Raw genomic sequence first — 22,922 nt, forward strand, 5'->3', positions numbered from 1 at the left:
TACCCTTTGAGGGCCACCAGGGAACCAATCGGTACACAGTAAATGATGCTTTCTTCACTTTTCTTCCTGAGTCACATTTCATGCTACTCTTAGGAGAGTCTACAACAGGCTGGTTTAGGCTTTCATGATTTGAGTGCTTGTCTCCCTGGAGTTTGGAATTACTGTATTTTCTTGGACCATGAAGAACCAGATGGAAAGCTGAATTTTATAGTCTCTTCTGTTACTGTGGTCAGCAAAAAATCCATGGATTTTGCTCATAAATTCAGGAGCTGGGTAAACTGAAGAGAAAGGAAGGAGGGGCACAAGCTTCAGTCAGTTTTCTCACATTCTTGCCCTGTTATTCTTTGGCCTTCATGTCTTAGCAGCAGGCTTTTATTTTTTCTATTATTTTATTATTTATTCATGAGAGATTGAGAGAGAGAGGCAGAGACACAGGCAGAGGGAGAAGCAGGCTCCATGCAGGGAGCCTGACATGGGACTCGATCCCAAGTCTTCAGGATCACACCCTGGGCCGAAGGCAGGTACTAAACCGCTGAGCCACATGGGCTGCATGAGAGTCCAGGCTTTTAAAGGCAGCATACAGCTCATTCAGATTAGCAAAATCTAACTCGAGGAGTCTGTTTTTCTCTCACTACTTTGTGCCAGAAACTGTCCTAGGCTCTGGAGAGTCAGAGGCAAACAAGACATATCTGGCCCCCTGCACCAACAGTGTCTACAGAGAGAGCAGGGAGTTAAACAAGCAATTACAAATAAAGTGGGATGGTGGGGCAGTAGCAGGCACCATGGGAGCGTAGGGCCGAGGGACCTAACCTCGTCTAGACACAGATCAATGGAGCCGGAGGGAATACCACGTGCCAAGGTCCAGAGGTGGTTAAGCATGGCCTGCTGAGTGACAAGGGCACGGTGCAGGGGACAGTGCTGCTGGTGGCTGGAATGTGGAATGCGAGCAGGGCAGACAGTGGGAGGCAAGGATTTTATACAAGGGGGTGGGGTGTTGGGTCAGGTTTGCCTGCTGGGGAGTTCACTGATGGTAAAGTGAAAAAGGGATTGGAGGATCCTTAATTTGAAAAACCCTCTGCTCTATAAGAGGGAAAAAAGGCTGCTGCATGTTTATTCTGCAGAGAAAAACCCCGGATCTGATGTCTTCTGGAATTTAAATCTTCCCTTTTGTCATCATAGTTTCCCAGGTCACCAGAATTCAACAGAATCTAGCCGCTTCCTTCACATGTGGCCTGTTAACCCCTTATAAGACTAGTTCTTTTTGTTTTGGTCTTGGATAATTTATGGGAATAGAATATATCAATGTATTCTCTGTATGATCCCATAACAGAAGGAGAGTGTGGCCAACATGCCACGTCTGTTATTCTCGTTTTTCTGCTGGTTCTGTGGAAAGCTGCTGCAAATCAACCTCTCATCCACAGCATCCAACTGCAGTTTAAATTTCAGAAATGGATCTAGTTGAAATCAAAGAGAATTAATTCCACAATAATTAGGTGGTCATTGGTATTCCTTCTCAGTAAGCAATACTGGAGCTTGGAGCTGAGCCAGGAAGCTTGGGGGGAATGATGTGTCCCTAGGGGAGACAGTATTTTCCAGTGGATGGGCCTTCCATTACCAAGCTCTGCCTCACCTCTAAAGAATCAACCACAGGGTTTCCATGAACTCAGGGAAGTGTTCTATCCTCTAAAAAGGGCTGGAATCCAAGTTTTCCCCTTTGGCTAAAGCTGAAACAATAACAGGAACTTCCCCACCCACCTCTGTCTGCCTCAGGTAGTTGAGATTTTGGAAATCAGTTGACTGTTTTTCAGGCTCTGGAATTCCTGATCTCTGTGTTATCCAGCCTGCTCCAAAATAAACACACCTGGGCCTGCCCCAGCTCCTCAGAGGCACAGCCCTGGACATTGGCTCCGGCTAGTCTCAGTGCCTGAGAGATGACTTAGATGCTCTTGCCCCCAAAGAGTACAGACATCCAACAGAACATTCTCCTAAGAGTCCCTTTGCTGGGTAGAGGGGCTAAGGGTGTGAGATCTTCACAGAAATTTAATCCTCAGCACCTAGAACAGAGCCTGGCAAGGGGTGGGAACTCAATAGGGTTAAAATATTTGTGGAATAAAATGTGCATTGCATGACCCCCGTTTGCAGTCCAGGTGTCACCTATTCTCTCTCCCAGCAAATACCCCTTGACCTTCAGCCCAGATATTAGAACTTCTTCCTCTGAGATTCTGTAATTCAATTCTACCTGTTTTTTGTTTGTTTGGACTGGGTAGGGGGATTACAGTGGTAAAGACAAGACTACTACGTAGTTAAACTACTGAGTAGTTAAAAGAGGTGGACTTGGGTTCAAATCCTAACCTCTCCATTTATCTTTCTGCTAGTAGGGAAGTCACTTAGCCTCTGTCTGCCTCAGCTCCTCATAAATGAATAGTAAAATCTATCTCAAAGCACTCCGCTAGAAATGAAACAGCATTGTATTTAGCACTACATCAGGCACCTATTAATTATTCAATACAGGACTACAATGATGATGACAATAATGATGATGACGATGGTGATACCTAATAACATTTATTAAATTCATGCCAGACACTATTCTAGGTACTGGGGTACAGGAGTGAATAAGAGGACAATCCTACAATATACAAGTAAACTTTAAGACAATTCAAGTAGTGACAAGTACTATGAAAAAAGTGAAATACTGTAATATGAAAAAGTGAAATAGTTTTTTTTTGAAAAAATGAAATATTGTAATATGATAGATGACTAGAATGTGGGGAAGCAATGCTACTTTAGATGTGGTGTCCAGAACCACCCCCTCACCCGCCACTACCACCCAAGGAGGTGATATTTGAACCAGAACCTGGATGACAAGGAGCCGCCAGCCAGTGAAGAGCATTCCAGGAAGAGGGAAGAGCTAATCCAAAAATCTGTAGGTGGGAATGAGCTCAGTTCCAGGTGTGGAGACCAGGCCAGCATGGCTGGAGTGAATTGAGGGGGACAGCAGGGACAGGAAGTGAGGCTGGAGATACAGGCAAGGCCATGAAGGTCAGAAGGCTGAGTTTAGATTTTATTTAAGAGTTATGGGAAGGAAAGTAAACCCAGGAATGACATGACCCAATCTACATTTAAGACAAGCATTTTGGCTGCTCCATGAAGAAAATAGGAGAAAGAACAAAAGCAGGGACATTGATTGGGAGGCTACTGCAATGATCCAGGCCACACATGACAGAGTCTTGGACTACAGTGATAGCGCAAACAGGGAGAAAAGAGCAGATGTGGGTCTACTTTTGAAGTCGAGCAAATGGAGGTGGGAAAACATTTGGAGAGACAGAGGCCACACTAGAACAGTCTTAGGTTTTGGCCTGAGAGACTGGGTGAATTTTCTGGGATAAAAGAGGGGAATACGTTTTGAGGAAAATAACAAAGAGAACCCTTACATGAGGCTGGCTGGAATATAGCACAGTAACAATACCAAATGCCAAGGTGAAGTTGGGTCATATGTGAAAGGTCTCGAGGGCCAGAATGAAGACGTTGGGCCTTTTTTGTAGGTGCAGATGGAGTCGTTGTAGCCTCTGTCCAGCCAGCAGGTAGCATGATGAGCACAGTGATTTTGGAAAGTGCCTGGCTAGATAGATAGATAGATGGTCTGGAATGGATAACACCTCGTAACACCTTATTCACTTATCGATTAAAAAAAACAAAACAAAACAAAACCGTGCCAGGCACTCTCCTAGGTACATGGGATAGGACAAGAAAAACCACATACCTATGCCCACGTGTAAGAGCTTAACCCCTTAGTCAAGTAAGCATGCAAACAAGTGCAGAGCCTGAACCACGAGCAAGCAAGTACATGACTCTACGTGGTCACTCAGTGACAGAACTGGACTGACTTGGGGGAACAGTCCAGACCTCCCCGCTGAGAACCCGGTAACCACTGACAGCAGCTCTAGGCCACCTCTGCCCCCGCCCACTGTGAACCAGGGCAAGTCGCTGCCTCTCCGGACCACAGTATCGCTGTTTTACGAAGAGAGCCCAGATGATCTAATTTTCCTCCCACTCTGGTGGCCGGGGGTTTTCCTCCCCAAAGACCACGGGTCTCACTCCAAAGCTACTAACTGGCACGTGGTGTCCTGACATTAGAGCGAGGTACTCCCGCCGTTGCCTCCCCCCTGTCCAGGAGGCCTCTGTCTGTTCCGGTCGTCACGGCAACCGCCCGGGCCCTCCTCCGGCGGGCGCGGGCGGAAACTTCCCGTGACGACTGCAAGGCACCCGCTACCAGGCGCCCCATTTGCCAGGTTAAAACATGGCCACCGCCGCAACACCCGACTCCAGTTTCTCGCTGAATACCCGGGCCTGAGCAGCCCCGGAGCCCACGCCAGGGCAGGAAAGGGAAGAACGGCCCCGCCCGCAGGCTGGCAGGGTTTCCGGAAACCCTCACGCCTTCCTTAGCACCCCGGCCTCTCCCCAGGCACCCGACCACCGCCCTAGAACGTCACTTCCGTCGGTCCCGGCGTCCAGGATTGACGGCGGCGGCCACCCAATCACAAGCGGGCCCACCCCCGGCCCGGGCGGGGCAGGCTTAGGGCCGGGAAGCCCCGCCCCTCGCCGACGTGTGACGTCGAGTCGCCATGGCCAGCTACCCGTACGGGCAGGTGAGTGTGCGGGGGGGCGGGCGATTCCAGGTAGGGGCTTCGCCGAGTCCAGGCCCAGGCGCCGCCTCGCCTTGTCCGGGCGTTCTCCGCGCCCTTCCTACGCGGAGGCCGGCGTCGGCGAGGTCTCGCGCGCCAGGGAAGGCGAAAGGCTGCTCGGTCGCGCCTGTCTCACGTCACGCAGGACTGCGGGTCTGGGAGGTTGCGTCGCGCCCCCTCTGACGTCGCGCCCGTGAGGATTTGGGGACCTTGGACCCCACGTAATCAGGCGAGGCTCTGATTACCTCCTCGGGGCTCCCGGGGGGCTGCCGACGGGCTCACCCGCGCCAGCAGAACTGAGACAACTGGTTGCGCCTGCCACGTTCGGGGCGTCGGATAAAAATACACCCCTGACGTACTGCGTGCGAAGAATCGGGAGAATCTTGATTGACCCGCTTCTGCGGGTCCCACGAGTGACCTTGCTCGTTTAGGCTGACCCCTCCGTTTCATGCATGGGAACAGTGAAACCCAGAGAAGACGCAGAACTTACCCGAGGCCCCCGGGCGGGCAGCGGAACCCGGAAGCTGTCGGCACAGGCCTCTTACCCCCTCCCCAGCCCATTTCGATCCAGCCAAGAGCACCACAGCCAGGGGATTCTGTGACCAGAAGCCTCTGTTGGATGACGGATCGGTAGAGTGGTTAAGTTCAGCCTGGAGTCAGCAGGTTCACCCCTTGGCCCCACCTCTTAAATAGTTAGGAGCCGTTAAGCAAGGTATTTTGCTTCTGTGAGCCTGTTTCCCCGTCCATAAAATAGGGCCCAATAAATAGGGTCTACTTGAGAGAGCTGTCGTGAATAGCAAGCTGTCATGCTTGTAAAGCATTTGGTACTTCTAAGAGTCTAACAGTATTTTAGTATTTGGATTTTTTTTTTTTTTTAAGACTCCTAGGTCAGTGCCAGGAGGGTCCTCAAAATAGTCCCTTTATTTTAAGAAACTGAAGCCCAGAGAGGCTCCTGAGTTGCCCAAGATCATACTAATTTAGGAGGTAAAACCCATGCAGGGGGGATGCCTGGGTGGCTCAGTGGTTGAACGTCTGTCTGCCTTTGGCTCAGGGTGTGATCCTGGAGACCTGGGATTGAGTCCCAGGTCGGGCTCCCTGCATGGGGCCTGCTTCTCTCTCTGCCTGGGTCTCTGCCTCTCTGTGTCTCTCATGAATAAATAAATTAAATATTTAAAAACCCATGCAGGGAAAATTGGAAAATAAAATTATATGGGATATTAGCGATCAACTGAGTATAGTCCCATGCCAAAAGAGAGGTGAGGGAGTACAGCCCTGTATGGCTTTTGTACACAGTATTTGAACCTTTTTAATCTCAGTGATGAAGGTCCTGTAAGCATGCTAGCAGAGATTATTGTCCCAAGGTTATTGCTGAGGAAGGAGCCCAAAGAGGTTAAGTGGCTTGCTCCTTTTCGTTGCATTTTTAGCAGAGGTAGAAAAAAAAAGCTGATGTTAAGAGGAAGTATAATCTAGCAGGGCTTCCAAAGCTCCATTCCATTGGTTGGGTCTTACGAAATGTTAATAGGTATTGCTAATAGAGGAGGATTCTGTGGTTAAATAAGTTTGGGAGATACTCCATGAAATACTCCGTGAATAAGTTTGTTCAACACGGGGCATCTCAGAATTCTTAATTTGTCAATATGCTTTTGTAAATCTGCCATTGAGGGATAGAATATGCAGTATTTTTAAACTTATTTAACTGTGGAACTACCTCCCACTCCCAACTCCCCTTTTTAAAAAATTTCTGGTCATTTTTTGGTACAGCTACTATCTTGGGGGAACACAGTTTGGGAAAACATTGCTATGGTGCGTTGTTTTTTAGTGGATGGTCTGTGTCAGAATCACCAGGAAGTTTGTTTAGAAAGCACACCTTTGGGGATACCTGGGTGACACAGTCAACTGAGCATCTGACCTGGTGTCAGCTCAGGTCATGATCTCAGGGTTGTGAGATTGAGCCCTGCATCAGGTTCTGCACTCTGCACAGAGATTGCTTGGGATTCTCTCTCCCTTCCCCTCTGTACCTGCCTGCTATGCTCTCTCCTTTCTCTCTCTCTCTCTCTTTCTCTTTCTCTCAAATAAAATAAAATAAAATAAAATAAAAAGGCACACTTTTGGGTTCTACCTCAGACCTATTCCATACCCAGGAAGGGCCCAGGAATCTACATCTTAATAAGTTTCTGGAGGTATTTTGTAAGCATCTTAGAGGCAGTAACATGGAAATTAAGAGCCTAAGCTTCCAGGTTGGATACAACTGGGCTAGAATCCTAATTCTAGCACTTAATAGTTATATGCCCTTGGACAAACCATCTAAGGGCTCTGACCATCAGTTTGCTCACCTTTAAGAAGGGAGGAATAATACTTCATAGGGCTGAAATGAAGACAAACTGTGATAAAGCTTGCAGTGAGCTTGGCACTGTGCTGATACCAAGTGTGTGCCAGTGCCTGGTGGTGGCTCTTGCTGCTGGGATCACTGTTAGGCCACATGGCCTGGGCTTCTGCTCAGAGTGAAATTCTGAAAAAGAGCATGGAGAGAACAGTGTCTAGAATAGAAGAAATGCTTTTATCCCCCCCATCATACCCTGTCCACCTGTCCAACTCCTGGTCCAAGGTATTCCAACAAAATACCTGGTGGTTTTATTTGTTATTTATTTATTTATTTATTTATTTATTTTTAATTTTTTTTTTTTTTTTTTAATGATAGTCACACACAGAGAGAGAGAGGCAGAGACACAGGCAGAGGGAGAAGCAGGCTCCATGCACCGGGAGCCCGACGTGGGATTCGATCCCGGGTCTCCAGGATCGCGCCCTGGGCCAAAGGCAGGCGCTAAACCGCTGCGCCACCCAGGGATCCCCACCTGGTGGTTTTAAAGCATACAAAGGCTTAGTGCCACCTCCCCTCTGCCCAGAACATAGCAGGATTCCAATAAACTCTAATCTTCTGCTGCCTCCAGCCCTGGGGCCCTTGAGCATGGACTGGGTGTTGGAGTAGTGAAACTCAATTACCCTTTGGTCCTGGGTGGTGGGGGCAGTTTGATGGGTTTCAGTGATTGAGAGTTTGGTGTCTGAGACTGAGAGATTTGCCTTCACATTCCTGCTCTGTCATTTCCTGGCAGAAATTTCTTGCCAAAGTCCAAGGCTCAGTTTCCCCTTCTTTAAAATGGGGTCATAAGAGTACCTACCTCAAGAGTTATTAAAGGAGGTAATTCGTGTAAAGTGTTTGGCATGGCATTTGGCATGTAGTAAATACTCCAAGGAAAGAGCAATACAAATAGATGACTTGTGGAATCAGTGTGATAAGCATTAAATGGGAGTGAGTGTAAGGTACTAGAATGGCACAGGAGGGATGCCTAACTAAGTCTGGGTGGGAGGAAGTCTTCTTAAAGGAGGTGACATTGAAGCCAAAAGCTGAGTCACCAGTATGTGTTAGCTGAGTCAAGAAAGTAGAGGGAATAGCATGCACAAAGGTCAGCAGACGAGAGTCCAGTATTTGGGAGGAATTTCAAGAGATCAATATACCGTGAAGAAGGGGGAAGGACTAAGAAATGGGACCAGAAAGCTAAGCAAGGACTAGATCCTCAAGGACTTTGCACACCTTTTGAGGGAGGCTGGACTTCATCCTGATTAATGAGGGAGCTGTAGAGGGAGCCGTAGAAGAGTCTTCTGTCATTTGTGCTTCGGAGCTGGTACCTTGGGGCCACTGGGAGACTGGACTGAAACAGGAGACACTTGAGGCAGGGAGACTGGTTTCAAAGCCGTTGAAGTACCCCCTTGGTTAGAGAGAATGTCGGGCTGGCAAAGAGAAGCATTTGGGAGGTAGGATTGGGAAAACTTGATCCCTAATTGGGCTGATGGAGGGGACGAAAGAGGAGGTCCCAGGAGGGCACTAGGGCTTCAGGTGTGGGGGACTGAGGACAGAGGGGAGGGGTAGGTTTGGAGGGAAGGTCCAGGAGGTTGTTGGATACGTGCGTCTACAGCCCGGGAGAGATGAAGCTGGACAGAACATGTTTGGAGTGTCAGCACAGGGCCGTAATTGAAGGCTTGGGAGAGCTCTTGGCCCACTGTTTATTTGCTGCAGGTTTCTGGCCTTTAAATATTTTAGGAGGCTCTGCTGGTGAATGCCCAAACCACTCCTGTCATCTTGATTGTTTAACCCCTTAATATGTGCTTTAGCCTCCTCTGGCCGACACTTATGGGGCAGCCCCAGAGCACAGGCCTCTTTTTGCAAGACAGCTTACTCCCTTCCCCATCAGGACTCCGCATGGACCAACCTTTGATATCTCTGAATTTCACGAGCGTTTTGGGATGAACCCTCAGAGCCAAAGGAAGATATAGAACTTCCTGAGTGGGTTATCTAGGAGAAGGTGAGCTCCCCACCACTTGCAGGAATGCAAACAGATCCAAAATGATGCTGCATCATCTCCCTAGAGGTTGGACTGGAGGCTTTTTGAGATCTCTTATAGTACCATGCCTCTCAAATCAGGTCTAGGTGCTGGGGTGAAAAAAGAGTAAGATTCTTCTGAGTCTCCCTGATTTCTGGGCTTGAATCATCTTCCAGCCCTTCCCCCTTCGGCCTTGTCCACTGTAGGAATCCATCATATTGAGGACAATCCCTGTTCAGTCACAACTGAGAGAACAACAGAAGGTAGTAGGGTAGAGGCCCTGTTTTGAATCCCAACTCACCAGTTCTAGCTGTGTCATCACAGGCACACTAGTAAACCCTATACCTTAATTTTCTCATGAGTAACATGGGAGTAATAGCACTTCCTTCGCAGGACTCAGTTCAGGGGGAGCCAGCTGAACCGCAAGCACCTTGCAGAGCCTCAGGAAAATGTTAATTGCCCCTTCCCCCACCGGCCCCAGTATATCAAATATAGTTTATGTGCAATCAATAAAGACCTAAGGAGGGGCGCCTGGCTGGCCCAGTCAGCGGAGCATGTGGAGCATGCGACTCTTGATCATGGGGTTGCGTCCGAGACCCATGTTGGGTGTAGAGATTACTTGAGAATAAAATCTTGAGGGCAAAAAAAGACCTAGGGATAGTTTTCTGTGTTGCTCCAGAACCATGATTGCTGCACTCTTCCTGCCTGTCTTCCTTCCTTCCCCCCTCTCCCTCCCTCAATCTTGTGTTGATCAACACAAGAAATGCCCTTGGGAAAAATCTCAGAAGGGTTGGCAGCGTGGAGTAGCATAAAAGAACAGGGAGTCAGGGACTCCAGTTTTTGTGTCTGGTTGAGACGTTCACGAACAACTCAGTGACCCTGGGAACCATCGTCCCCAGACTTCCTCCCCGGTCTTGGTTCTGCCTCAGTTGGTGGCTCCGCTTCATCTGTGCATGCTGGATACCTGAGTCATTCTGAATGCTTCCCTTTCCTCCCCCCTCCATCTCTTTCCTAATCGAATTAGCTATCAAGTCATGTCTAGCCTATCTCTGAAATAGCTTCAGAATCCATCCTGCCCTCTCCATGTCTAAGTCCGCTGTCTGGTTCAAGCCCTGCCTGCCTAGCACCTGGGCTGCTGCCTCCCCCGCTAGCTCATCCTCCGCCCCGCTGCTGGTTAATTCTCTAAACAGGGCTCTGATCACGTTCCTCCTCTATTGGGAACCCTTCTATGGCGCTCTGTTTCCTCAGGCATAAAGCCCAAACTCTTCAGAGCGGTATTCATCTGTTCAAATATTTATGGAGGCTTGCAGGTGCCAGGCACTGTGCTGGAGCCTGGGTGCCCTGATGAATGGGGCCCAGTGTCTGGCCTTGGGGTGCCCACTGTTGCACGGAGGAGACACAGACAGATAGAAGGTCCTCTAAGACACTGGTAACTCACCCTACTGACCGAGATGCGGCAGGAGGGGAGCTTGGTCAAGGAGTGTGGAAAGAGTCTGCCTTTCTGAGTTCACCTTGCATTCCTGCCCCCACCCTTGGTCTTCAGCCATTTCCCCCCATCTCTCTGGGCTCACTCACAGGTCTGTGCCCGTCTTCTCCCTCCTGTCTGGAATGTCCTTTCCTGCTCTCCTTTTGGGGAATACCTGGGCATCCTTCAAGGCCAGCTTCAGTATCACTCCTGCCTCCTCCAGGAAGCCTTCCTTGACCCACTTCATGCATTTCTTCATTTGATTGCTCATTTGTCACTCAAAAAAAAGAACAAATTCCTGTCTGTGCCTCCTTAATAGCATTTAAGTAGAGTTTGGTGGCACCAACCGAACTGTGTCTTAATCACTGATGGGACCCTCAGGGACAGGCCCTATTTAGTTTTGCACCCCTGCCTAGTACGGCACACTCTATAAGTGCTTGCCGGATGAAGTCCTTGGAGTCGTGTGCCTCAGTTTCTTCCTCTGAAAAGCAACCTACTAATACCTTCCTTTGTTCTGTTAGGGGACTGTTGGCATTTGTGCGTTTGTCAAAGTGCTCTGTGAAACGTAGTGCTGAGGGTTCTAACACAGGACAGATAGGAAAGGATTTAGCTGCTGCCAGACTGCACCAAACCGAGCAGGTCCCTGGAATGTGTGACAGTGACAGGGTCAGAAGACCTGCCAGTAGCACCTGCTTTGTTGGTCTGGGGGCATTTCCCAGGGGGAAGGCCTGTGCCTCAGGTGCCCTAGGCCAGGGACAGTTTATAGCTTTGTTCACTGGGCTGGTTGCTGAGCAGTTGCTTTTTGGCTTGGGGTCGGCTTGTTCTTTGGGTGTGCCCAGACTCTGCAGGGCCCCCACCCCTTTCTCCATCCAGCATGGGAGTCCGGTGCCCTGCTGCTTAAGGAACCGGCACTGTAGCTCAGGGCAGTGGGAGTACCGAGCCCGCGGGTGTGGTGGGGGGGTGGTCTGGCTCCACCTCTGCCTCCAGCTCCAAGTGATCTGAACAAGACCCTTTCCCTCTTAGTTTCCCCATCCAGATCCTGAAAGGGTTAGGCTAGACGGCCCCCTCCCGGGCACCCTCCCATCACACTGCTCCAGCTCTCTTGGAATCTCTTTCATTCTTTTCATCCCAGCTTAAAGCTGCTTTCTCATGGAAACTCCCTCCATCACCCTCTTTGCTTTCTGGTTCATGGCGCAGGCTTGTGTGTCCACTTGAAACACCTGGTTCCTTATGCTGTTTTGTTAGATGTTAATGGAGAGTGTTTCTGTGCTTCTGCAGTTCACTGGAAGCTCCTTCAGACCGTTTCACACCTTTATACGCCACCCCCCTCCAAGATTTTACCTGCTCCAGGGCTTGGCTGAGGATGATGAATATGATAAAAACAGCAGCCAAGATTTATAGATCATTTGCTCTATGCCAGGCACTGTTGTAAGAACTTGTTTTCTCACATCAGTGGTTTTCAGACTGTCTCTTGAGTCACTGTGGGGCGTTTACAGAGCTCCCTGAGGATCTAACAAAGGCGGGCCCTGTGTGGTTGGGGCTATGAAACCCCCACCGTGCTTCAACCAAAGCCACTTTTATCAGTTTTTTAAAGTTTTATCAAAAGAGTCTTTAGCTAAAAGTTAGACTGGCAAGGTTCTGCTGCATTTATTTCTTGTAATCAGCAGAGTGATGCAGTGAGGGAGAGATTATTGTATTTTATTTGTGAGGGAGCAGGCACAGAGATTGAGCCCGGGGCCCCCAGCGAGAACTCAGCTGGTGAGTGCAGTTTTGAATTGAGATTGGTCTGTGACTTCACTGTAAAGAAGTCTTGCTGCCAGCTCTAGCGGCTTCCAGGGCAGCAGAGCTCCCAGCATGCCCAGTGGGGAAGGTGGAGGGAAGGACCTGAAGCCTCCCTTCCTTCAACCAGCAGACCTCCTTTAAGATGAAGTGTAAGTTCGGCCTCAGGCCTCAGCCTTGAGGGCAAGTGTCCCAGACGCTGTCAAACACAATAAAGAGGGCAGCCCCCATGGTGGCTCAGCAGTTCAGCCCAGGGCCTGATCCTGGAGATCAAGGATCGAGTCCCACGTCCGGCATCCCTGCATGGAGCCTGCTTCTCCCTCTGCCTGTGTCTCTGTCTCTGTATGTGTGTGTGTGTGTCTCTCATAAATAAATAAAATCTTAAAAAAAAAAAACAAAAAAAAAAACAACTCCACAATAAAGAGAGCAAGTCCAGGCTCTCAGCAGTTGGGCTACTAGTGTGCCTTATAGGTTTATCTAGAACAAGTCTAGGTGGTACCTCCTCAGAGCTGGGCCCTGCTGCTCCCTGGACCTCTGAGCCCAGCCCGTGTGCAGCTGTGTTGGGGCTGTGCTCTGTGCTCAGAGCCATGAACACTGAGTGTGGGGCTCCCTGGCTAGTGGTGTGGGGACAAGGACAAGAGAGGGAGCGACCCCTTGTACGTGCTAATGTACAGATGGCCTGGGTCCTGGCCACGACCCCTCCCTCCACACAGTCTATCTGCGATTTTTCTGGACTGGAGTCTCCTCCTGTGTCAGAGCGCTTCATGTGTCTGGTCTCATTTCATTCACATGCCAACCTGGGAGTTAGGCACTATTATTCCCATTTAAGAGAATAAGAACAAAGGATATGGAGGCTTCGAGATGGCAAGTCATTAGTCTGGTTAGGAAGTGGCAAAACTGGAACTCACACTGGTCCTTTTCGACTCTCACTGTTGCCACTATGGTGCCTGAGGATCAGGGGACTCCCCTGCCTGTCTCACAGAGTCATGAGTGAGAAGGGGAAATGCTTTTGTATCTCGAGCTGTTGGAAGATAAGGAAGACATGCTGGAGATGAGCCCGTGCAATGGATATAGTGTTCATGATTGAAGAGGGTCAGGGTGTGTGTGATGGAGATTGCATTTGCACTATGCATTGTCCAGATGGAGATGGAGGTAGCACGGGGTGAGGATCTGGGATTTTGATTCATATGCTTCCTGATTCATTCAGTAAATATTTACTGAGCATCCATTCAGCGCTGGGGGCTAGGGACAAAGCAGCAAACCAGACATGATCCCAGGCCATCACAGAGCCTCTTGATATGATGGAAAGGGGAGCTAGGAGGGCAGGATTCCAGCCCTTCCCCACAGGTCATTGGTGGTATGACCTTGGGTAGGTATTATTTTCTCTAGAAGGTTGTCCGTCTGAGCAATGACGTCATAATTCTAGCCCTGCCTACAGGATCAGTTGAAAGAGTGGCAGTAGCAATGGTTTGTGACTATAAAGTGCCATACTCTGGCTGGTTTCTGGCCTTCCCATTCTAACTAGTACTTTGTTCTTCTTGCAGGGCTGCCCAGGAGGTGGAGGACAAGCACCCGGAGCCCCTCCGGGTAGCTACTACCCCGGACCCCCCCATGGTGGAGGACAGTATGGCAGTGGGGTACCCCCAGGTGGTGGCTATGGAGGGGGTCCTGCCCCCGGAGGGCCTTATGGACCACCAGCTGGTGGGGGACCCTATGGGGGGCTCCCCTCTGGAACTCCAGGAGGACTATATGGTGGTGCGGCCCCGGGGGGCCCCTATGGTCAGCCACCTCCAAATTCCTACGGTGCCCAGCATCCTGGGCCTTATGGACAGGGACCTCCTCCAGGTAAGTAAGGATCTTGGACTCCAGGTGCCTCTGACTATGCTGGGTTATCCAGGGCCCATCCTTGCCCTTCCTGTGGGTACGCAGGCAGCCTGGTCACTGGCACCCTAGCATCTTGCCTGTATCTCCAGCTTGCATCAGCAGAACCAGAAGTCTGCTAGTTAGCTTTGCTGTGGTAACAACTCCAGAATCACTTCGGCTTACAACAACAAACATTTATTTCTATTGCTTGCTCACACGCACTTACTCTTGCTTACGCGTCAGCAGCTGTGGATTTGGCTGCTGAGGTTCTGTGCCACGTGTCTTTTCTTTCCAGATCCAGGCGGAAGGAGAAGCCCTTATTTGGGATATGCTGTTCTGGTGGCAAGAAAAACCGGGAGGGCTAGGAGGAATGCACAATGTCTCTTAAAAGCTTCTGTGCTGAAGTACTTCCACTCATATGCTGTTGGCCAAACCACATCTCTTGGTCAAGCCTGACACGAGTAGGATGGAAGTGGATGTTCCTCTCGTGCAGGGGCTCTGCAAGCCACCAGGCAGGGGAGAGGATGTACAGTGCTCTTATGGGGTTGGGGGGAGGGCATGGATTAGCAAATAGTTGAAAGCGGTATACCGTGGGGGAGAACCCATTTCTGTGTGAGGGAGACTGGCCACTATATAGAAAGGCAAACATAGTTGCTGAGAGCCTGGGCTTTTGAGATTAGGCCACATACTGATCTGACCAAATTACCTGACCTCTTTATGTCTCAATGTCCACATCTGTAAAATGGGTGAATGCCACTACCTAACAAGATTATTAATAAGGATTTGATGAGAAGGGGCAGGTAAGCACTGGGTACAGTGGGAAGGGCTTAATATGCAATATTCTGTGGGAGGACTCATTCTGGGACATTCTCAGCGAAGAGGTATCGAGCATGTCATGTGATAGCACTTGTGGCAAGGGCCTCACCCCCGATTGATATATTGAGGCAGACAGGAGAATGATGGGATGCAGGGCAGGTAGAGAGCAGAGATGCTGAAGGTGAGGAATTGGATGAGGAGGGCGGGGTGGGGCAGGGGGCTTGGAGATTCAGTGGAGGCAGAGAGTCCTGGTAGAGGGCTTCAGGCTCAGTGAAAATGACAGAGTGACCTCAGCCAGGTCAGGGAAGGTGAGTGTCTAGATCCCTGTTTCCTCCCAAACTAATTTAGTCAGCCTCTTCACAGAATGCTTATTCCCGGGAGACCAAGCTTCTAGGCTGCGCGCTGGTGCACCTGCAGGGCCTCCCAGGAATGGCCCTGTGGGGAGGCTGCTGCATCTCAGCACGCATTCCTGGGCAGGTGGCCCTGAGGAAAGAGCTCACACCTCGGGGGTTCTAAACACAGTCAGTGGCATTGATCTTGTTAGAGCCCCGAGTTTCTGACTGTTTGCTTTCAGCTCAGCAGCTTCATGGTGAAGTTACTCATCCTTCTAAAATCTCGTCTGTGAGCTCTCATGAGGTCGCTGCAGGTAAAGGAGCCCCTGCCTGGGAGGCTCATCCCTCTGGGGCCTGAGGCTGGAGACCATGTCTGGGCTGTAGAGAGAGGAAAGCTGTCCCTCAGACTCTCAGCTGCTCACCGTATGCAGCTTCCCCTTGTGTGGCCACTGTGGCCTTTTCTCTGGTGCGGCTTATGTCTCCCTGCAGCAGTGCTGCTTAAAGCATGGCCCAGAGCTCACTTGCATGGGAGTCACCTGGAAGGCCCCACCTCAGCCCCCCTGGATGAGTCCAGGATCTAAAGTGCCAGCACCTTGCTCTATGATGAGACACATTTGCCCATTGGAGGTGCCCCACTGCCCTCAGGAAAGATCCTAAAGGTGCTCAAGACCCAGCCCCAATGCCTGCCACGGCCCCTCCCTGCCATCCACCTGAGTCCCATTTGTGTGCCTCTGAACACACCTTGCCCCTGCTGCCTGCCTGCCTTCTTCCCGTCGTAGCTCTTTTCTCCTCCTTTCAGATGGCCCTTCCTCTGGGAAGATGTGCCTGCATGCGGGGCCACGCCCTTTGCCAGAGCTCCATTTTGCTGTTCTCTCATTTACCCATCATATAGCTCTGGGAAGTAGGTCTGTTTTGGGAATAGGGGAAGCAGTACTCAGAAGACTAAATCATTTGTCTAAAGTCACACCAGCTAATGAGGATCAGTGCTCTTTGCTTCCAGAGCCTGGGCTTTGTCAGGCAAAATGCCTAGACCACATGTCCCAGAGACTCTGTCCCAGCGCCATGGCCCTCACTCCCTGTGGTACAGCTGCTGTTTCAGGAAGGGGTTTTGGGGCCTGCCTGGATTTCCCTTACACGGAGGTAGGACTAGGCCCTCAGTCAAGCAGACTGTTTTCTTCAGGCCTCGCCTTTGGGCCTAGGTGGTGGCTTTTGTGCTCCACCACAGCTGGTGGCTGCCTCTGATGCTGCTTTGTGGGAAGGAGCCCTCTGGGTGGCCAGTTCACTCTGTAGGCTCTCCAGTCCTGTATAGCTCTGGCTTTTCTCTAAGATAGGCCGGTATACTTCACTTTCATCTCCCACCCCTTTACCCTGCATGTCTTTCCAAATGAATGATACTTTCCCCCACCTTCTGAGAGACACACAAAGCTACTTGAACCACAACAGCGCCAGTAAGCAGTTAGATAGTACTTAGATTATACCAGATGCTGACTTCAAGATTTTCATATATTGTGTCTTCACAATAACCTGATGAAGTAGATGCTCCTGTTTCCTCATTTTACAGATAAGAAAACTGAAACAATTTAAATAAACCAAGGACACAAATAGGGGAGCTGGGCCTTAAGCCACGAGGCCAGCTGTGGCATGAATTGAGCACCTTCCCTGTCTGTGTCTGGCTCTGTGCTAGCCGTTGGGGACTCAGAAATGAGTTAGGGGGGCATCTTGCCATAGGTTGCTCCAACTCTAACCTGGAAGAGGGTAGAAGAAAACATGTACCCAGGTGATCAGAGCCATAGGAGAGAAGGTGTATAAAAGGAGAAGAAAAGGAAGCCTGTCCAGAGGTGGAAGAAGAGGGAAGGTTTTATGGAAGTAACAGCATTTTATTTGGGTCTTGCAGGGGGACAGGAAATGATGCAGAGATGAGGGAGAAGGGTTTCCATGGCAGGGAACAGGGAGTAAAGCCTCTGTGGTGGGAATAAGCAGGGATGGCTAAGAGTAAGACTAATGCTTCATCTGGGCTGGAACAGAGCTGAGAGGGGGACAGAGATGGAGCGGTAGGCAAGAGTGGACCACTTGCAGGGGGACTCGGAATGCTGTATTAAGGATGCTGGATTTTATTTTGTAGGTGGTGGGGAGTCTCAAAAGAGTTTTGAGTTGGGTTGGGGGGAATGGGTTAGAACCGAGCTGGATTTTAAAGATTACTTGGTAGCAAGTGAAGAGTGGTGGAGAGTAGCCATAAGGATGATTTGGTTAGGCCTTTGGGGTTGTTACAACAGTCCACATGAGAGGTGTCTGAACTAGGGCAGGTGTGTAGGAGCGGGGAGGAGGTACAGAACTGGGCAGCTCTCTGGTTGCGTGGGGCTGAGGAGGTGACAGAAATGTCTGACACCTCCTCAGTGAGGCTTATGCATTGGAGCTGATGGGGAACAAGAAGAGATGGTGTTCTGTGGCCACATACACTCCCGTGGCTCCTGATAGAGTATGTCCACTGTCGCTGTGTTTGGGGAGTCAGACATGGATCAGACCTGGTTCCCACATCAGAGAGCCCCCTGCTGCTGCGACTCTCAAAATACCTGTTTCTGGGCTGTGCATGTTAACTGCTCAGCAAACATTTTTGGGTTCCCAGTCTGTGGGGAAGAGATAACCCTTCTTTTCCTAGCATTGTTAGTCACCTGGAAACTCCCTGTTCCTTAGAAACTTAAGATCAAAGAGAGAAATGACTGAAACACTGTAGGAAAATCCCAGCAGATTCACAGAATAGAAGCCAGATACAAATACTCATAGCGTTTACATCCAAGGTCCTCTTCCATCAGAGCAAGGCTGTTGGCTTGATGGAAGGCAGGGTAGGTGGACTTGTGAGGCTTTGTGGGTAAGGGATAACTGTCCCCAGGGAGGCACTGGGCCTGGTCCTCCCAGCATGTCTTTGGATTGGCCTTGAGACCTGCCTCTGACTCCTCTGGTTTGCATCCCTTTGTGCAGGTGGCATTCCTCCCAATGTGGATCCTGAGGCTTACTCCTGGTTCCAGTCAGTGGACTCCGATCACAGTGGCTACATCTCCATCAAGGAGCTGAAGCAGGCTCTGGTCAACTCCAACTGGTCCTCTTTCAATGACGAGACATGCCTCATGATGATTAGTAAGTCCTAGCCCTTCCCCATGGGCTTGGGGGGGGGGGAGAGCTCCCTACTATCTGACGGTGGGTGGGCAGCCATTTGGAGGAGAAATCTTTCAGGCAGGAATTTGGGTTCAAGGTGAAATCCTCTAGAAGGAGAGCTCTTTCCCTTTGATTTTTTTCTCAAGTTCCAGACCTTGTGGAGTCACAGGCTCACTTTTCCGCTCTGCAGAATGGGACTCCCTGCATTGGTGGCAGATGGCATGGAGGGAGTCAGCTGCCAGGCCTGCAGAGAAACTGCAGTTCTGGAAGGGCTAGGGCTGAGAGTGGCCCAGGTGGGGGCTGGTCCGCACTTGACGAGAGTATGTCTCAGGTCCAGGCATCTGGGCCCCAGGCCTGAGGTTCTGGGGAGTCTCCTACTCTGGCCCTCAGTCTCGAAGTTTTTCTTCCCTCCATTCCTTCTCTCCCCAAGACATGTTTGACAAGACGAAGTCAGGCCGCATCGACGTCTATGGTTTCTCAGCCCTGTGGAAGTTCATCCAGCAGTGGAAGAACCTCTTCCAGCAGTATGACCGGGACCGCTCAGGCTCCATTAGCCACACGGAACTGCAGCAAGGTGGGGACCATGGTAGGGACCCTGGACAGGCAAAGCTGGACTTCTTTGTTTGCTCTCTGTGACAGGGAAGGGGGTTCCTCTAGCTTCTGACTACCAGCTGTCCATGTGCTGTCCTCAACACAGGCCCACTCCGCATCCATTCTGTGATCTGGCTGGGGCACTGAGCCAAGATCCAGGGGAAGGGAGCACCTGGTTCCAGGATGAGGCCTGCACTCCCTTGTGATGGTCCTCCTGGCTCTGCTAGGTGAGACAGACCCAGCCGGAAAGGAGCCTCGGGGATGGGAACTCAGCAGCCCAGGGGACCTGGAAGTCAGCATGTGGGGCTCATGGGGCTCTTTCCTCTCTAGTTGCTAGCATAAAGAATGGAAAGAGCCCTGTATAGGGACTCAGAAAGGTGGTTTCTGTTGCCAGCTCTGCTAGAAGGCAGTTTCCTTCCCAACTCTGGGACCGAGATCACACTAAAAGTTGCAGTAGACCAAGATGACCTGAGGCCATAGCTCCAGGTCTGGTTCCAATACTGACTTGAGAAGATGGGTGGTTAGTGGGGTGATAAGAATCTGACGGGGAGCTTTGCCACCTGGGAGGGAGAAAGGGCTCTCCAGAGAACCCGGCCCCTTGCCCTGGCTGTGGATTTCAGTGAGACTAAGTGGGGGTGGGGGTGAGCTCACCGTGGCTGCACCCATTGAGGGGAAAGGACATGACCTGTACTGATCACCTCCTCTTTTGCCCAGTCCCGTTACAGATATTGGTGAGAGTGATACTATCACAACAAAATTTATATTTACTGACTGCTTGTTGTGTCAACACAAGTAAGCACTTCATTCACTCTCCCCGTGTGATAGCTACTGTCTGTTCTTCCCCATTCTTAGGTGAGGGATCTCTTACTATTGCCCTTTTACAGATGAGAGAACCGAGGCCGAGTTTAGGCGACTTGCCTCAGGGCCACAGAGCAAAAGGGGAGCTTTTAGCCTGGGCTGGTAGATACACGGAGAGGAAGAAAGGAAGCCTCCCACCCAGGTGGAGGGACAGAGGAGCACGAAGGCTGTGACCTTGGAATTGCCCAGCAGCCTTTCCTAGGACATGATGATGATTTTATTTTTAACAAGTAACACTGAGTGCTTATTATGTATCAAGCACTATGCCAAGTGCTTCACAGAATAACCTCCTTTAATCCTTACTAGAACCTACAAACTAAGTCTCATCCTCATTTTAGAGATGATAAGATGGAGGATTAGCAAGGTTAAGCAACTTGCCCAAGGGGCTGTGTTGACTCCAGAGCAGGCCTATCATGTCTGCCTCTGGGCCACACTGCCTCTGATGTCTGCCCTGGGCAGGGGGCTCCCTGGGGGCTCAGGCTTCCTTCTCTAGTGCGGATGAGTCACAGATGAGCATGGCTAGCCCTCTGTCATTCTGGGATCCTATGGGCCTGATTAAACAGACAGTAATGGAGATTTGGAGAAAGGGATTGGGGCCTTCCAGCTAAGGGGAGCATCCAGAGAGAGCCCCTCTTGGGCTCCTGCCGTCTCTGACAGACCCCAGGGACTTCTGTCTCCTCTGTTCTGGTGCGTGTCTCCTCACAGTCCCCTGCACTGCCGTGCTCCCCAGAGCTGGCTGATGGCGGTGCTCAAGGCAAGGTTTTGTGTCTGCTCTGTGTGCCCCTCCTCTGCAGCTCTGTCCCAGATGGGCTACAACCTGAGCCCCCAGTTCACCCAGCTCCTGGTCTCCCGCTACTGCCCACGCTCCGCCAACCCTGCCATGCAGCTAGACCGCTTCATCCAGGTGTGCACCCAGCTGCAGGTGCTGACCGAGGCCTTCAGGGAGAAGGACACAGCCGTGCAGGGCAACATTCGGCTCAGCTTCGAGGACTTCGTCACCATGACAGCTTCTCGGATGCTATGATGCAGCCCATCTGGAGAGAGTGGGTGTACTGGGGACCTTTCCTGGCTCCTGAGGGTTGGAGAGGCATGTGGGCCTCTCCTCTTTTCCTGCCCCTCCTAGAAAAAGATCCTTGCCTGATGCAGCACTGTTTCCAAAGAGGGCTGGGAATCCCGTGTCACAGTCAACCAAATAACAGGGACCTGGGCTGAAGCCACACAGGTAGTGGCCTGACCTAAGAGAGGACTGGAAGCTGAATGTCCTTAGAGTCCTGAGTATCTAAATGGCCCAGCCTTATGCCAGGAGCAGGAGATGCCAGTCACTGCAGGGGAGTTAGTGTCTGGTCAGCTGGGCTCTAGCCTGTAGCTTTTCCTTCTGCGCCCTGACACCAGTGGTAGTCGTCATCAGCCTTTTGCTGTTAGCACTTGAGCTCCCTCACGCATCTCATCTTGTCAGATGAATCCAGTTTCTCCAAAGTGGAAGCTAACCAAGCATGAGAGAGGTTTGTCTGCAGGACCAAGCGGCTTGGATCCCACCAACCCCATGCCCCAAATCCATGTGTATTGACTTCTGGCTGCCTGGGTGCTGTCCTTGCTTGGGGAGCTCAGACAGCCTGCTCTCTGGGCATCCTTGGCCAGGCTCCCCTTCTGCAGCTTGGACCCCTCCTTTGCCCTCCATTCTCTGCTTGGCTCCAGTCCCCAGGGGACAGTTGCCACCTCCCACTGCCAATGCTCTTTTGTTATTTGTGATTTTTTTCTTTCGGGGCCAAAAGTTCAGTGAAACTGTAAGCTTCAATAAAAGGACAAAACTCTAGACTCTCACATGTCTCATCACACCTTCCTAGCTACAGAGACATCTGCATATCCATTTGGCTACTCATTTATTCTTTGTTCAGTGACCATTTAAGTACCTGCTGTATACACCACCACACCGTGTAGGAAGAAGCGTCTTAGGGGGACATGGCCCACATGGGGCTGGTCCCATTTACCAGGGTGGAGCTGAAGTGTAGGGGCGGGCCAGGTTCATGTGTTCTATCACCGTTTTAGGGCTGGCACTCTGGGCTACAGGCACCACCCCAAGCTTCACAGCATGGTCTTTTTTATTATCTCAAGCCCTACTTTTATCTTCCAGACAACTGCATTTATTAAATCATAACTTTCCCCCCTCTTTTTTATTAAGCACAGACATCTGTACTTGCTAGCTGGATCATTAGATCAGTGTGATAACCAGTCTACACCAAATGTCTATAGTGATCTAACAGAATTTCAATCAAAAGCTAAGACACCAGACATTGTGGTTTGTTGGAGGACCTTATCATGGGCAACAGTGTAATAATCCTGTTACTCTTGGGGATGAAGATAAGAAAGCTCTTCCTCCCTGCAGTGGAAGAAGGTGGGTGGGTGGTTGGGAGCAAGCAGCTCAGTGAGGCCCAGCAGGTGTGTTGGGTTGACCCAGTTCAGCCCTTCTGTCCTCTGGGCTGCTGTCAGCACGAACTTGGATGGAATCCAGTTCCCGAGGCCAACCTCCCCCCAGGGCTAGAATCCTCTCTCTTGCCCCATTGTGAGTCCTGCCTCTGTGTGACAGCTCAGTGCCCTTCCAGGAAGCAGGCTTCCTCTTTGACTAGCAGAAACTTCTTCCTGGTGGGATTCCAAATCCTGCCACTTTGAAAACCACCCATTGACTGTAGTTTTCTCTCTTGGGCCACCCCTTTCTGCATGCCACACCTCTGGATAACTGGAACCTGCCACCGTGTTTCCCCTAGGCCTCCTTTCTCTAGGCTGGGTAGTCTCCGGTTCTTCAGCAACTCTTCCCTGAGCATTGCTCCCCTTGGCCATCCTGGTCCTCTGAATTTTCTCCAGTTCATTTGAACTCCTCAAAGTAGAGGCCTCGGGCCCACTGTTGGACTGGATTCAGCCAGCAGAGTAGAGTAGAATGAAGGCCATTAGGCCATTAGGGGAAGCTTCTGTCATTTCTTTGTTTCTATTGAGCTAAGTGTCTACTGAAATC

The 22,922-nt window shown here is 50.6% G+C and overlaps 1 protein-coding gene and 1 long non-coding RNA gene across 2 annotated transcripts in view; one reads left to right on the plus strand and one right to left on the minus strand.

Annotated features, from left to right (window-relative positions):
* The window catches only part of LOC119870368, a 21,092-nt gene extending 15,626 nt beyond the window's left edge, over positions 1 to 5,466 (minus strand). Inside the window, exon 1 of the long non-coding RNA XR_005355896.1 lies at positions 5,176 to 5,466. This is a non-coding gene — a long non-coding RNA (uncharacterized LOC119870368). The remainder of the gene's footprint in view (positions 1 to 5,175) is intronic.
* PEF1 (penta-EF-hand domain containing 1) lies at positions 4,500 to 21,736 on the plus strand. The gene is made up of 5 exons (XM_038531309.1): positions 4,500 to 4,649; positions 13,850 to 14,150; positions 18,293 to 18,448; positions 18,897 to 19,040; positions 20,710 to 21,736. The coding sequence occupies exons 1-5, from the start codon at positions 4,626 to 4,628 to the stop codon at positions 20,937 to 20,939; spliced, it is 855 nt and encodes a 284-aa protein (XP_038387237.1). The 5' UTR covers positions 4,500 to 4,625; the 3' UTR covers positions 20,940 to 21,736.
* The last annotated feature ends 1,186 nt before the right edge of the window (positions 21,737 to 22,922 follow it).

The sequence above is a fragment of the Canis lupus genome, chromosome 2 (genome assembly GCF_011100685.1).
Source record: "Canis lupus familiaris isolate Mischka breed German Shepherd chromosome 2, alternate assembly UU_Cfam_GSD_1.0, whole genome shotgun sequence".
Lineage (NCBI taxonomy): Eukaryota > Metazoa > Chordata > Mammalia > Carnivora > Canidae > Canis > Canis lupus.